The sequence below is a fragment of the Arachis ipaensis genome, chromosome B02, assembly GCF_000816755.2.
Source record: "Arachis ipaensis cultivar K30076 chromosome B02, Araip1.1, whole genome shotgun sequence".
Taxonomy (NCBI): domain Eukaryota; kingdom Viridiplantae; phylum Streptophyta; class Magnoliopsida; order Fabales; family Fabaceae; genus Arachis; species Arachis ipaensis.
Window position 1 is genome coordinate 12351888 of NC_029786.2, and position 13707 is coordinate 12365594.

Sequence of the window (13707 nt, forward strand, 5' to 3'; positions counted from 1 at the left end):
GAGATAAGGCCCGAATACTTTTGAACTGGATTGGAAGGGGCCGCGCGAACGCAGGCCCCCACTGCCACAAATTATGACGTAGGCTCCACCACTTGGGTAGACCTTAGGCGGGCACCCTTCCGAAGTGCAATGGAAGTCACCAGCCTAGGCCATGGGCCTTCTTGATCGCCCATTGACCCCGTCCAGGTAAGTATATTGCAATTGTTGTACTCCCTTCTCTTTTATATGCCAATGCATCACCCGCACATTCTGATCCCCATGATGTGGGACTTTAGGATTATTCAGCAAGAACTTAACAACTCATGTTTATTCCTCCTCCCAGTTCGAGATACCCAATTCCCCACAATAAGCAATGTAAGTTACATTAGTAGATTAATACATTATATGAATCATGATTACTGTATCATTAAGAAAATACGTATGCTCTATGCTTTGTAAATTAAAGAAAATTGAACTCAGTTTCAATTAGTTGTTGAACTAATGAATCATATATAGTTTTGTTTCATAGCTCAGAAAATTTAGATTAATCAGTAGGTTTCTATGGCATAATCAATCCTGAATAATAAAGAAAACATATATAAAATTAAACTCATTATTTATACAAACTACACAGATATGAAGTGACACAACAAAAGGCAAAACATAATTAAAAAACCTCAGCACTCAAGTCTCTCAAGTCTCTGCAGACAAGACTCAAAAATCAGAGGTTGGTGATGGAAGAGAAACAAGAAACAATTACAAGAGAGAGTAAAAAGTGGGAGGGGAATTTAATGTTGCTTCCATCAGATGACCCACCATTTGTTCCTGGAACTCTCTTAGATCCTGCAACTACAACAATAGAATACACCAAACTAAAAAGTGTTATCATGCATTGAAACATCTTTTCTACTAACAATCTTAATTAAACTATTAATTCTGAGTTTACTATATCATGAAAAGGAGGGTAACATTTTTAAAGTTCCTTTACTACAATATTATACCTGAGGGAGAATCTGAACCTGAATATGAAGGTGCAATTGAGCCTTCAGGTGAATCAGCTGGAGATTCAGCTGGGGAACCAAATGGAGATCCCACCGGAGAACCCGAAGATGCTCCTCCATTAACACCTACAAAATTCATGCCATGACCAAATAAGTTATTAGCCTTATATTCTCTCTGTTGTCTTTTATCTGTCACTGTCACTTTTTGATACATCGCTGAATCAACGTATCAGCGATGTATAGAACTTGAATACTTAAGACAATACATTTTCGCATTAACATAATTTTTATTTTCTTACCTTTGCATTGGCTTACTGGTGGAGTTTGAACTTTGCAAGCACTAGGAAGAGACAAAGCAAGAGTTTGGTTAATGGGGATTCCCAAATTGGAACCTCCACCATTAAGGACAGAGCATAAGCACTGTGGGGAAGATTTAACCACACTTGAGAGTTGAGAGCAACATGAAGATGATGGTGTTGATGAGCTTCCCATTATGTAGTTCAAGCAAGGACTCAAGCTAGTTAATGTGCTTGTGCAACTTGATGATGATGATGATTGAGCTTTAGCTTCTTGGTTCCACATTGTGGCCCCCACAACAAGAACCATAATAACTAAGCTCAAAGAAGATCTTGCCATTACTTCCAATGTTAGAATACTAAGATTTCTCAATGCCTTGTTCTTGTGTATGTGTGTGGATTGAGAAACTAACTAGTTGATGATGTTTTGAGTGAGACTTGAACAAAGAGTTATATAGAAAGAGAAAAGATGTTTCAAGAAAATGAACAAGTAAATGTAGGTTGCCAACCCTTTCTAATTTGATGACATTATCATACATACAAAGGTTAATGTTGTCGTATAACTATAGCTAACGGACTGTTTTATTTCAATTTAATGTAATAAGAATGCTGTAGTAACGAGATATAGCTCAAATGGCATAGTTTCTATATCCTCACTTAGAGATTTAAAATTCGAGTCTTACTTCTAACTTTGAAAAAAATATAAAATAAAATAAGAGTTTTGCATTAACCATATCGTATTTTTTTGAAATTGTCTTCAAATTGTTTATTTTACTACACTTTCTAGCCTCACATATATTAATGTTTAAAACTTTATTTGGATCTAATTTTTAGTAGAAATGATTGTATAATTAAGAATTAATTAATCTGGTTCAAGATGGAATAACAATTAAGAGTATTTATCTCATTAAATACGCGTGTTTAGGGAACATCAAACTTCATAAAAATAAGTATAAAAAGATATTATAAAAAATATTTTGTATAAAACATTAAAATGGATAATTTTGTACCTTTATGTGAATTTATCTAACATTAAGTTGTTCTATTTTTAAAATTTGTGCACCTAGACAAAGTTAGATGCTTATTTGAAACATAAGAGAATAGTTTAGTATTAAAATATGCTAAAACAAAAAGATGCCAAATGAGAAGTGTATTGATTTTTTTTTCATACATTTGGTTTTGAAAAACGAAAATATGCATTCTAACCAACCATACCAAATACAGCAATTGGAATTAACAAAATATATTCCAATATACATGTTGGTTAAAGTAGTTGAACTCCTAAATCATCAAATTCAAATCTACCAATTCTTTTTCGTTGAGTCATTGCAATGTATAAATCATGTCCTTATCTTATGATCAAACCAATCAACATCCAAAGACACTTACCTACAATCAAATCATTCTTTAACCCACCAAAGACTAATATGGGACAACTCACATATGCTTTCCAAATCACTATGATATCAACCGTACTAATTATAATTATGGGTTCACTAAACTTGGTTAAGGGTCAAATTACTACACCATGCACAACATCAATGATAACCAATTTCACACCATGTGCAAACTTCATCACAGGAAGTTCAAGTAATGGATTAGCACCATCATCTTCATGTTGTGATTCACTAAGGTCTTTGATGAGTAATAGTATAGATTGTGCTTGCCTTGTGATATCAGCCAATGCTCCAATCCCATTACCTATTAACAGTGTTCTTGCCCTTTTTCTTCCACAAGCATGCAACATCAATGAACTTCCTTTACAGTGCAAAGGTGTGTCCTTATTCCTTAAAGTTTTGATTTTGGAGGGAGAGGCAAAGAAGGGCTTCAAAGTATAAAATTAATTTAATCCAATTTTCATACTAATCCCATAATTTCAATAGGGAGACAGTTATTTTGCAGCCGGCTAAATTTTTTAATTCTAAATTCTAAATCCTCAATTTTTTTTTAATTTTAAATTCTAAACTCTAAATTTTAAATCTTAAATATTATACCATAAATCCTAATCTTAAACCCTAAAACCTTAAACCTCCTAAAAACGATGGTTACAAAAACAATTTATAATAAAAAAATTAACTAAAGTTGCCTAATTAAAAATTAGTTTTCTATACTTATTCTAATTTGTTTCCTGTTATTTTCTTCAAAAATCAAAATTCACAAATATATCCCAAAAGGGGTTTGATAAGTGCTGGTTAAGTTTGGAATTTGGATAATTGGATGAAACTATCTAAACTCAACATTACCTTGTGTAATTGAGTTACATTACTCTATATTATCTTATAAGAGATGCCTATCTAAATTACCACATGATTGACAATTTCTCAAAGCTCAAACATAATTTAAAAAATAATAATATTTTTTCGTAATAATCTAAATTACTAATATTCCTATTACATAATAATGTGTCAAAACGTACCTTTTCCCATTGTTATTTTCTTAATGAAATATTTAAATAGCTAATGAAGTATTGTTATTGTACATTATTGCAGCTTCTGGCTCTCCTATACCAGCTCCAGGTAGTTACTTTGTTCAATTGCTATACTATTTTGTAATTTAGCATGTTTTCCGTTTTCACATTCTTCCTTATGATAAAATTCCATCTCTGTCTAAATCCCATATTGAGTTAAATTTCAATTTGGATAAACTGTTTTATATATAGAAAATATTTATTCGCAGGTCCAGCAATGCTTGGATCAAATGACCAATCACTTCCTCCAATAGCTGAATCCCCACTAAGCCCACAAGGTATTTATGAAATCCCTCAATTTGCTAATTAAAATTTAATATGACTAAGTTGTGTAAAAGACAATGATTTATTGCTCTTTGTTAATGTACTTACTTTCCATGAAAATTTTGGCAAAATAATGTGACATTAATTTATCTTATACTTGAGTGCAGCTTCTGAGGCACCCAATTTTGAGACTTCACAACCAACATTGGCACCACTAGAAGCAAAATCAAAACCATTGAAGAAGAATAAGAACTCAAGAAAACTCCAGGAATACAGTTACCAATAATGGATTCCTGTTATTATTGTATTGTTTTATCTTGTTGGTCATCTTTGGCATTTGAAACTTGAAAGAAATAAAAAGTAGTTGCAATGTTTTAGCTTACCCTTAAGATAAATATTTCCAAGGACTCGTATGATATCAAACAAATTCAACTTTGCTGTGTTTCAGTAACAAGATCACTTTGATTCCTTTCATACAACATAGGTACAGAAATAGTTCTGTGATGGTACTCAAGCTGAAACACTCTTGAAAACTCTTCAATCAAGGAGTTGCGAGTAATACCAATTAGACCGCCATCATCATGCATAATAGAATGCAGATCATTTGTTCCGTTAGCAGCCATATTTGATGATTGAGCTTCTCTCAGTAACAACCCTTTAATGCTTCCAACCTCGCGGTTGCGTATGCCACATGGGATGATCCATTTGAAGGGAGTCAAATCTGTTGTGACATTAAGTGCTAAGCCATGGTATGTTATCCAATGAGACACTCTTATACCTACAGCTGCAACTTTCTCATTTCCTGGAGCAAATTTCAACAAATTTCAACGAGGAGTTAGGAGAACTTCAAAAAAGAAAACAATGGTTTTGGGCTAATCAATCCATCAACTAATTTATGTCGTGAGAGCTTAGGTATCAGGCAGTAGCATATAATTTATATATGTCCTTGTAGAAGCCATTCTATAAGCTGAAACCAAATTAAGCCAACCCGAGAGTTCATCTAACGTTGTATAATTGTAAAGCTAGACTAAAACTCATGAGAGTTTAGTCGTGAAGTCATAAACTTAATTGGAAATGTAAACTGGTATACTTGTAAGAGTTTACCAGTTAGCCAGAAAGATTGTAAACTTGGCTGCAATATCTAAAATGTTAAACATGACCAGGACTAATTTATCCAACCTATTTTGAATTGAATCGATAAAGCCAATGATCTTGAATATCAAGCTAATCTTTCATGATATATGAAATTATAATATTATATTCTTATGAACCTAAATTTGAGTGGTATTATTATCAAAAGTATACAAGTCTAAGGTTGCATAGTAGCAAAAAAAAGGAACTTAGACTTACCAACCCAGACACCAGTTAAACCTTCCACTCGAGAAGCTTGAATGGAAAATGTCGAAGAAAGAACACGAATGACAAGCTCTTCCAGTGTCCTGAGGTACCAATGTAGATCCATCTTGTGTCTTCTTAGATTGATAATAGGGTACAGAACTAGCTGGCCAGGACCATGGTATGTAACTTCACCACCTCGCTCAGTACGATAAACATTAAAGGGTGCATTGTTGATGTTGAAATTTAGGTTGTCCTTGGTACTGGCAGTACCCAATGTATACACAGAAGGGTGCTGCAGAACAATAAGGGTGTCACTGCAATCTCCTTCATTCTCAAGCTGAGCCTTCTTTTCCTTCACAATGTCTTTCTGCCAAGACCATGCCACTTCGTAAGGGACTTGCTCTTGGTGCAAATCAAAGAGCTCGCAGCTGCGCAATTTCCTTAACACTGTTGGTGAGAATTTTTCAAGTGTTAAATGTGTATAAACAGAATAGTAGTGCGACTTACAGCCTTGCTCCGTAAGATGTGAATTTGGATGGTTTCAGATATGAGAATTGGAATGACTTGGACAGGTTGGAGTGGGTGTGCAAAGGTAGAGAAGGACATGGAGGCGCTGATGAAGGGACTGTATTCAACAAATTCATGTCTGATTACGGGATACTGCGTGTTTGTGAGATGAAAATACCGGCGATATCAAAGACGGTGGCAACAAAGGACAATAGGAGGCGATCAATGTATCAAGTCCAATTTGAATTCATTACCTTTATATAATCATGGTCAGGAGTAACACTAAAATCCCATTTAGAAGCATAAACAACTGCCTGGTCTTCTGCAAATTCAGTTTCGTATATGACCTAAAAATTGACACAGATTAGCATTTATTCTCTAAAAATAAAAAAAATAATTAAAAAAAGATTCAATAGTATTCTAATTCTATCTTATGTAATCAACATAAATTGACAGCTTCAAGATTTACATATTTAAGTCAAACAGATCAATGCACATGTATCTAAACCACACAGACCCACAATTTTCTAATAGTATTTAAACTTTTGAAAAAAAATAATACAAGAGAGCAAGGTTCTGAAAACCGAACCGGTCATCGAACCGTTCTAATTACTAGTTTACTGGTTCACTGATTCAACAGGTTCAACCATGGTTCAACTGGAAAAACCGTTTTATAATAAAATAATAAATAAATTAAAAATTTAATACCCTAAAACATAACTGCAGTCATCAATAAACCTGTAGACAAAGTGGTTACCCTAGAAGAAGGGGGAACTGGTGGTAGCTCACATATAGACTTGGGAGAATTGGTTAAAGATGCCTATATAATTTAAAAAAAAAAAAAAAGGGTTAGTAGACACCATATTGTGCTTCGCGACAAGGATGATTCATGGGTTCCCTGGTTATCCATGCTTTGCGACGAGGATCAAACACTTCAATGGTCGACACCATTGTGCTTCCATCAAAGCCACCAAGTGCATGCCTACAAGGGGAATGGATAAGTTCATAACGGTGCAAAATCAGTCACATAAGTTGTTACTAGCAAAGAAACTAGTGCAAGTCTTAATCTAAGAAATGCATAGCTGGCAAAATTCATATGCTGAATTAACTAACTTAACAATCGAAGCACAATTAAGCCCAAAGCATAGTTTTAATTGACTTAATTGAACACAAAAAAGCACAGCAGTGAACAGCAGAGCGCAAAAAAACACAGCACAGCAGCAAAGAAGACACAAACCAGAGTACAACATAGCATAGCAGCAGTGAGCAGAGCCATTCAATAATCAATATAATTTGATAATTTCTGAACTAAAAAAAATAACACGAACAGCATGCACTAGTAGTGAGCTTTGTGATACGATAAGAGTATTAAGCACCAACTTAAATTACAAGTATTCCTTTAGGGAATGAGCACAAAATTTATCATCAAGAAACTTTAACAAAATTTAACAACAGAAAAAAAGCAAGAACAAACCAGTAACAATTTATCGGGATCAATTTATCATCAATCAGTAAGCCAGTAACAGTTAATCAACCCAGGACAAACAAGAACAAGCCAGTAACAGAGTAAAAATTTATCATCAAGCAGTGAGCAAAGCCAGTCAACTAAGAGAAAGCACCGAGCACTGACTGAGCATCCGAGGCATTACCTTCGGCGAGGGAAGTGACCAGAGATTTGAGGGAGAGCGATGGACGACGGGAAGCTGGTGACGAACACTAGCGAGCTGGCGACGAACACGATAGACAGACGACGGCGGAGCAGGACCTGGAGACGCTGACGTTGGGGGAATGGAAGGGCCTTCGAGCACGACGAAACAGGAGGATTGGCGAACGACCACGACGAATCAAGCGGCGACGGTGAAATCAACGGCGGCGCGATGGAGGCTAGGGTTGTATTTTGGGGAGAAATAAAGAGAGTATGTACGAGACTGAGGAATCTGGAATGGGACTCGAGAGGGGGACGAGGGCTTCAGGTGAGGACCGAGGAGAACCTGGCTCTTCTTAGTATGGCGGTTTTTGATGTTGAACCAAACCGCATAAGCATTCGGTTCACTGCTGAATCGGTCCGGTCTAATTTTCAAAATCATAAGAGAGAGCATAATTGTTAGAATCAAATCGACGATCGATTCCGTCATATTACTGGACTACTGGTTCAATTGTTGGATCACCGATTGAACCAATTAATCCAGTCCTATTTAAATAAAAGTATAAAATAGTCAATCAACAAGTATTAAACTTATATTAGTAGGAAATAAATGCCTTCATTAACACTTTAACATCAATCAAATCTCAATTTCTAAAAATAACTTGCAGAAAAATACCAATTAGCATTAAACCTATATTAATACAATCATGCATTAGTAACAAATAAGAGTAACAATCAAGTATTAAATCTATATTAAAACAACAACAATCAAATATTAACAACAATTAAGTAATCCCAACTAGCATCTAATTCCTATTCTAAATCTACATTAAAAGTTTAAAATGACAACAATTTATATACAAATTTCAATTGGCATCAAATTCCAATTACTTTAAAATTTCTTTTCAAGTGTCATTTTATATAAATATAAATTCCAATAAACATCAATTTATCTATTCTAAATCTACTTAGAACAATAACAATCAAATTTTAAATTTGAATATCATTTTTTTTCTCTATTCCCTCATGTGTTTCTTTAATTTTTCATGCAAACTTCATTAAAACTGCTTTCTCTAGGATAGTTTTCGTCTAGTTTTCTTTATTTTGGACTTTAAGTCCTTATGTCTATAAAAAACAATCAAGTTTTAAAAATCAATATATCAATATATAATAACTAGGGCAAGTTACCAAAATAATTTGTTTGCCTTTTAATATTACAAGAATACAACATCTATACATTGAAGACGCAAATGCATCTTTCCTATTTCTATAGAAATCGCGATAGGGATATGGTAGATTATGATTTGGACGTAAACCACGGTAGTGATGTAGCGGTTTACGTTGCGTTGCGTGTGAGAAGAAAGCGCTACATCCCTCACTACACCTTGTGTATGAAAACTAGAACTGCTGGTTACTTTAACATCACATTCTTCTTTCCACGCCATAGCTAATCCTCCGGCAATACCATTTGGATTGATTATGTGCCATCTGCTAAATCCACACGACTTCAGCTTCGCTTCCACCAGACGAGTTTGGTTTTTTGTTTCGCATATAAAAACCAACTCGGAAGAGTGGGATTGAGTAATCCCTTTGAGGTTATGGATTGTTAGGGGTCTCCCCAAACTCCGACAATTCTATGTAAGGATCCTCATGGCGCTGGGATGCCATTGTACGGCTGCCACCCTCCACCTTCTCTTTTTCTGCTCGTCTTTCCTCTATACAGGCTTTTTTCTGATTAGGTTTATTTTTTCTACCTGCTGGTCCCCTTTTCACTCCACATGCATGCTGGTAGTTTTCATCTCTTTGTCTAGCAATTTGTTTAATCTTCAATTTCCTTTTCTCTTCTTCTTTAATCGCATCGCTCTTTTTCTGCTCTAACTCCATAGGTGTCTTCATTGGGTTAACATCATCCAATAGGATCAGGACTCCATCATTTTCCATACCCTGTTATGCCGCCTCTGGAGTATGATTCAGCACCCTTTTTCATCCCTCTTTTTCAGAGATTATGCTGTCTCTTTTACCTAATTTTTGGTTCCATTCATGCTTAGCTTAGCAAAGCTTTCTATTAATCATGTAGGAGATGGTTTCTTCCTTGGTTGCATAGTTTTTGAGTTAGAGTTTTTATTCTATGTAGTGTCATTGCTGCCCTCTGTGTCCACTATTTTTCCTACTTGATCAGCTTTAACCCACTTTCTTATCGGTCCTGTTTGGTCTAATTTGTCGTTGAGTCTATGATCAGCTTGTTACAATGCTTGGAATCATGTTTCAGTTGCGCACAATAGGTGCAGAATTTGCCCAGCTGCTCATATCTGCTTCCAATCTCTATCATTCTCTGTTTCGATCCAGCTAGCCTCAAGCTATCTGTAACCTTTCGTTCTCCATCAACTCGGATTCTTGCTTTCACAATTATGGATTCTTTTCCCCTGACATTAAAGAACCCCACATCAATAACCTTTTCAATCTTCTCTTCCAATTTTCTCCATACATCCAGCGTTTCAAATTCCTCTAGAAGACCCCAGAATTGAGACCATGCTGGAAAAAAATGGAGTCCTTCTTTTCATACCTTCTCATCTTCATTCCATCTTTGAAGGTGGAGCACATAATCTTTACAGAGCCAAGGTCCTCCTCTTTCCACTCTTATTGCATCTTGTTTCTCCTCGAAAAAGAATTAGAATATGTTGTTCCGCTTCACAACCGTACGAAGTGTAACACCCTAATTAGCCTAAGCTTTACCTTGCGTCGTAAAGCAAAGGTTAATCAAAGGTAACGACAGTTCTAAACTCATACATATAATATATAGAAGGAATTAGTATAATCTAGAAGCCTGATGAAGGCGATAACTCAAAAACAGAATTTGAAAAGCGCAAAACGTACTAATGAAGCTACTAACCTAAAGCACAAGAAATAATTACAACATAACAAAATATCATAAGAATCTAGCCACGGCTCGCGGAGTTTAAGCCAGCTAGCCATATTTAGACCATACTTGGAACCAAACAGTAAAATCAGCTTATACAAGTTTTGTTCTCTCAATATACAAGCCTCTAGGAAAATAAATATAAAAGTGAGAGATGTATAAACAAGATAAACAAAAGACTCCAAAAAGGTATTTGGATCCTCCGCTTCTGTCACCATCCAAGCAACTCACCGAGGTGGGTTACGACCTGCATTTGAAAAACACAACAGAAATATGGTATGAGAACCGGAGGTTCTCAGTATGGTCACAACGCCCAATGATGTAGGATATAAGACCCCGGAAAGCCAAAGGCAATCCTAGGCTTCATATCCATCACAGATTTATCTTAAAGCATACTAACACAATAAAACATAACTGACAACCGTAATATAAGAACAGGGTAATCTAACTTAGAGGATTACTAACTAAACTAGTCACCGCTGTCCCACAGCCTTCGCCAACCTACCCTCCGTGCGATCCCAATGTCACCGCCTACCTAACCTCCTCAAAAATCCAGACAAACACAGATAATACAAGTAAGGAAACCACAGGTAATATTCAAATATATAACAAGCAATTCAGGAAGCAATTAGGCATATTATACAATTAGGTAAACTCAAGTAAATAAAGCAAGCAAGCATATAGAAGATGCATATGATGAATGTCTGTCCTATTGGTTGTGATATCATATGTCGGTTAAAATGCCAAACCCGACAGAAAATCCGGTCGACAACTCCCAGATTAGTCTCTCTATTGCACATAAGGAGGAATAATTTCGAGGGATGAGTGCCCTACCACCTTCTCTTTTCAGAGGGAAACATTCCGAGGAAGCGTGCCCTACCACCTTTCTCTGGTTGCCGCATGATTCCGTGGGTTAGTGCCCTACCACTTTGCAATCAGAGAGAAGTCACATTTTCAGGAGGAATGATTCCGAGGGATGAGTGCCCTACCACCTTCTCCTTTCAGAGGGAAACATTCCGAGGGAGCGTGCCCTACCACCTTTCTCTGGTTGCGAGAAATATGAGTGAGAATCCCAGCTTCAACTCTCACATCCAAACATAGGCGGGAAACTGCCACAGCCCCTACGACGGATAACAAAACATATCATAAACTCAAATTCAATCTCAGAGGCTACTGCTCATAGCACACTTCCACTCATACTCGTCACAACCATCATCAATTCATAACTTTCCATTCCGAACTCACTAGTTCGTCAATTCCTCAATTCATATACCATTCTTCCTTCGCACTCCATCAAACCCATCCTCAATACACCAGAAACCTAAGCCTCCGTTCTCTAACTTTTCAAAATAATACCAAATCAATTCCCTAGGTTCTATCCCATGTTTAAATATCAAAAACTAGGCCCAAAAGTCTTAAAATGGTGTTATAGAAGCTTACAACCTTTGTTGGGAAAGTGAAACAGTTGAAAACAAAGTTTAAGTTTGAGGAACAGGGCATGTGCGTATGCACAGGGGTGTGCGTGCGCACAGGTACCAAAATTCACAATGTCTGTTCACTCGCACAACCTGTGCTAGCGCCCCCAACAGACTGATTTTTCCAATGTGTGCGTGCGCACAAGTCCGTGCGTATGCACAGGTCGCAAACCCTCATTGGTATGTGCGCGTACAAGCTGTGCGAGCGCTGCAAACAGAGAGCATTCCCCTGCGTGTGCGTACGCACAGGTCTATGCGTGTGCACAGGTTACAATTCTCGCAGGGTTGTGCGTGCGCATATACCAGAAATCTCAAAATTCTACAACTTTGCATAATTTCAAATTTTACCACCAATCTTTGAGTGATCATAACTTCTTCAACAAAATTCCAAAATTTACAAACTTTATATCGATTCGAAAAATTTTCAATAAACTTTAACTCTAAACCATTTTTGACAAATTTTGAAAACTGAGGCAAAAGTTATGATCAAACAAAGTTCACCAAAAAACCATTTTTTCCAAAATTTACAAAATCTCAATTTACCAACTTTCACCAACTACATCCAACCAAAACAATACCACACTTCCAATTCCAACACAATCTACCCCTTTTGGGTCACCATTCATTATTCACACTAGTTTTCCCCATCACAATTCATCATTCTCAATCTCAAATATCAAACATATAACATCACCAACAATTTTCTATCAATACATTCACCAATCATCATTCTATCATCAATTTCAATATCTATCTCCCATATCCAACTACCCACATCAATGTAGCCATTTATCAATCATTCCAAATCATCAATTACCATTTCAACAATCTCAACACCACATATTTTATATCAAATCACTTTTCAATCCACACAATCATTCATCCTCATCATATCATTATTAATCATCATGCATCAACCCTCAATGCCCAACAACCATTATTTACCAACATAACAATATTAATTCATCATACATCATCGACAACCACATAAATTCCAACCTATCCTATGGGGCACTAACCTAAGTGTCCATGAATATTATATACTACATAGAGGAAACCGAAACCATACCTTGGCCATTTCCAATACGAATCAAAACCCCAAAAGAGCACAAGTTGAGTTTCTAACCACAAGCAAGCCTCCAAAAGGACTCCAACAAGCTTCCAAAAGTTCCCAAACTCACAACAACAAGCTATATATGCATAAACCATCACAAATCAACCTAGGGCTCAAGATAAACATAATTTCACAAGAGTTTCAAGAGCTCTTACCTTATCCAACAGTTTTGGAAGCTAAAACCACAAACAATCAAGTGTTAGAGTGTACCTAAAACACCCAAGACACAAGATTTCACTCAAAACCAAACTCCAAAACTCGAAACTCACAAGGGCACGAAAACTGGGCAGGAAAACTCAAGAGACTCACCACAAGGCTTAGATAAAAACGACAAGTTCGGCGAGAGCTTCGCGTAGTCGCTGACAGCACGCGAATCGGAGCACCGTAGCTCGAGATATCGCGAGTTGAAGTGAGGAGTGAATATTGTTTCTTCTCTCTTCTCCCCTCTCCTTCTTACAGCTGGTGTGTGTGTGTTTATGGGTGTGTTGTGTTGAATGGGTTCATTAATGAACCTTTATATATGTTGGACTTGGGCCCAACTTGGGCCCGGTCCAACCCGTTAGCATTTTTAGCCCGTTCGGCCCAACTTTGGGCCAAACCTTTAACACTAACGCCCGGTTTTCCATTTCTAATATGTTTCTAGGGTTTTCGACTGTTTTCACTTTTTCTCGCGCAGCGCCGAGCAGACTTGAACCGGTTCAACC

At 36.5% G+C, this 13707-nt stretch overlaps 3 protein-coding genes across 14 annotated transcripts; 1 reads left to right on the forward strand and 2 right to left on the reverse strand.

Moving 5' to 3' along the window:
• Positions 557–1719, reverse strand: LOC107624938 (non-specific lipid-transfer protein-like protein At2g13820). Of its 6 annotated transcripts, none has more exons than XM_021115487.1 (3): positions 1280–1719; positions 999–1106; positions 557–828 (listed from the first exon to the last, which is right to left on the reverse strand). In XM_021115487.1, the coding sequence occupies exons 1-3, from the start codon at positions 1614–1616 to the stop codon at positions 701–703; spliced, it is 573 nt and encodes a 190-aa protein (XP_020971146.1). In that variant the 5' UTR covers positions 1617–1719; the 3' UTR covers positions 557–700. The 6 variants fall into 6 exon arrangements, with proteins under 6 accessions (XP_020971146.1, XP_020971148.1, XP_016182912.1 ...); XM_021115489.1 differs by having other exon boundaries at positions 557–851; positions 981–1106; XM_016327426.2 differs by having other exon boundaries at positions 981–1106; positions 1280–1718.
• On the forward strand, positions 2624–4389 carry LOC107624937 (non-specific lipid transfer protein-like 1). Its single transcript, XM_016327425.2, has 4 exons — positions 2624–3049; positions 3766–3792; positions 3953–4021; positions 4175–4389. The coding sequence occupies exons 1-4, from the start codon at positions 2632–2634 to the stop codon at positions 4291–4293; spliced, it is 633 nt and encodes a 210-aa protein (XP_016182911.2). The 5' UTR covers positions 2624–2631; the 3' UTR covers positions 4294–4389.
• LOC107624936 (plastidial lipoyltransferase 2) lies at positions 4369–7850 on the reverse strand. 7 transcript variants are annotated; one of them, XM_021115493.1, is made up of 6 exons: positions 7502–7850; positions 6713–6834; positions 6107–6199; positions 5853–5970; positions 5358–5712; positions 4369–4809 (listed from the first exon to the last, which is right to left on the reverse strand). In XM_021115493.1, the coding sequence occupies exons 4-6, from the start codon at positions 5949–5951 to the stop codon at positions 4436–4438; spliced, it is 828 nt and encodes a 275-aa protein (XP_020971152.1). In that variant the 5' UTR covers positions 5952–5970; positions 6107–6199; positions 6713–6834; positions 7502–7850; the 3' UTR covers positions 4369–4435. The 7 variants fall into 7 exon arrangements, with proteins under 7 accessions (XP_020971152.1, XP_020971149.1, XP_016182908.1 ...); XM_021115490.1 differs by having other exon boundaries at positions 5853–6005; XM_016327422.2 differs by having other exon boundaries at positions 5358–5773; positions 5853–6005.

Bases quoted from the DNA above. Each gene is read 5' to 3' on its own strand.
- LOC107624936 (XM_021115490.1), bottom strand. The intron at 6,006-6,106 runs GTAATGAATTCA...ACAAACACGCAG, and splicing joins CTGACCATGATTATATAAAG to TATCCCGTAATCAGACATGA. The intron at 5,713-5,852 runs GTAAGTCGCACT...TGGTCTTGGCAG, and splicing joins ACATCTTACGGAGCAAGGCT to AAAGACATTGTGAAGGAAAA.
- LOC107624938 (XM_021115485.1), bottom strand. From the start codon at position 1,616: ATGGCAAGATCTTCTTTGAGCTTAGTTATTATGGTTCTTGTTGTGGGG. The intron at 1,176-1,264 runs TTATGTTAATGC...AAAAAGTGACAG, and splicing joins CAAAGGTAAGAAAATAAAAA to TGACAGATAAAAGACAACAG. The intron at 829-980 runs GTATAATATTGT...CTATTGTTGTAG, and splicing joins AGGTTCAGATTCTCCCTCAG to TTGCAGGATCTAAGAGAGTT.
- LOC107624937 (XM_016327425.2), top strand. From the start codon at position 2,632: ATGATCAAACCAATCAACATCCAAAGACACTTACCTACAATCAAATCA. The intron at 3,050-3,765 runs GTGTGTCCTTAT...ACATTATTGCAG, and splicing joins ACTTCCTTTACAGTGCAAAG to CTTCTGGCTCTCCTATACCA. The intron at 4,022-4,174 runs GTATTTATGAAA...ACTTGAGTGCAG, and splicing joins ATCCCCACTAAGCCCACAAG to CTTCTGAGGCACCCAATTTT.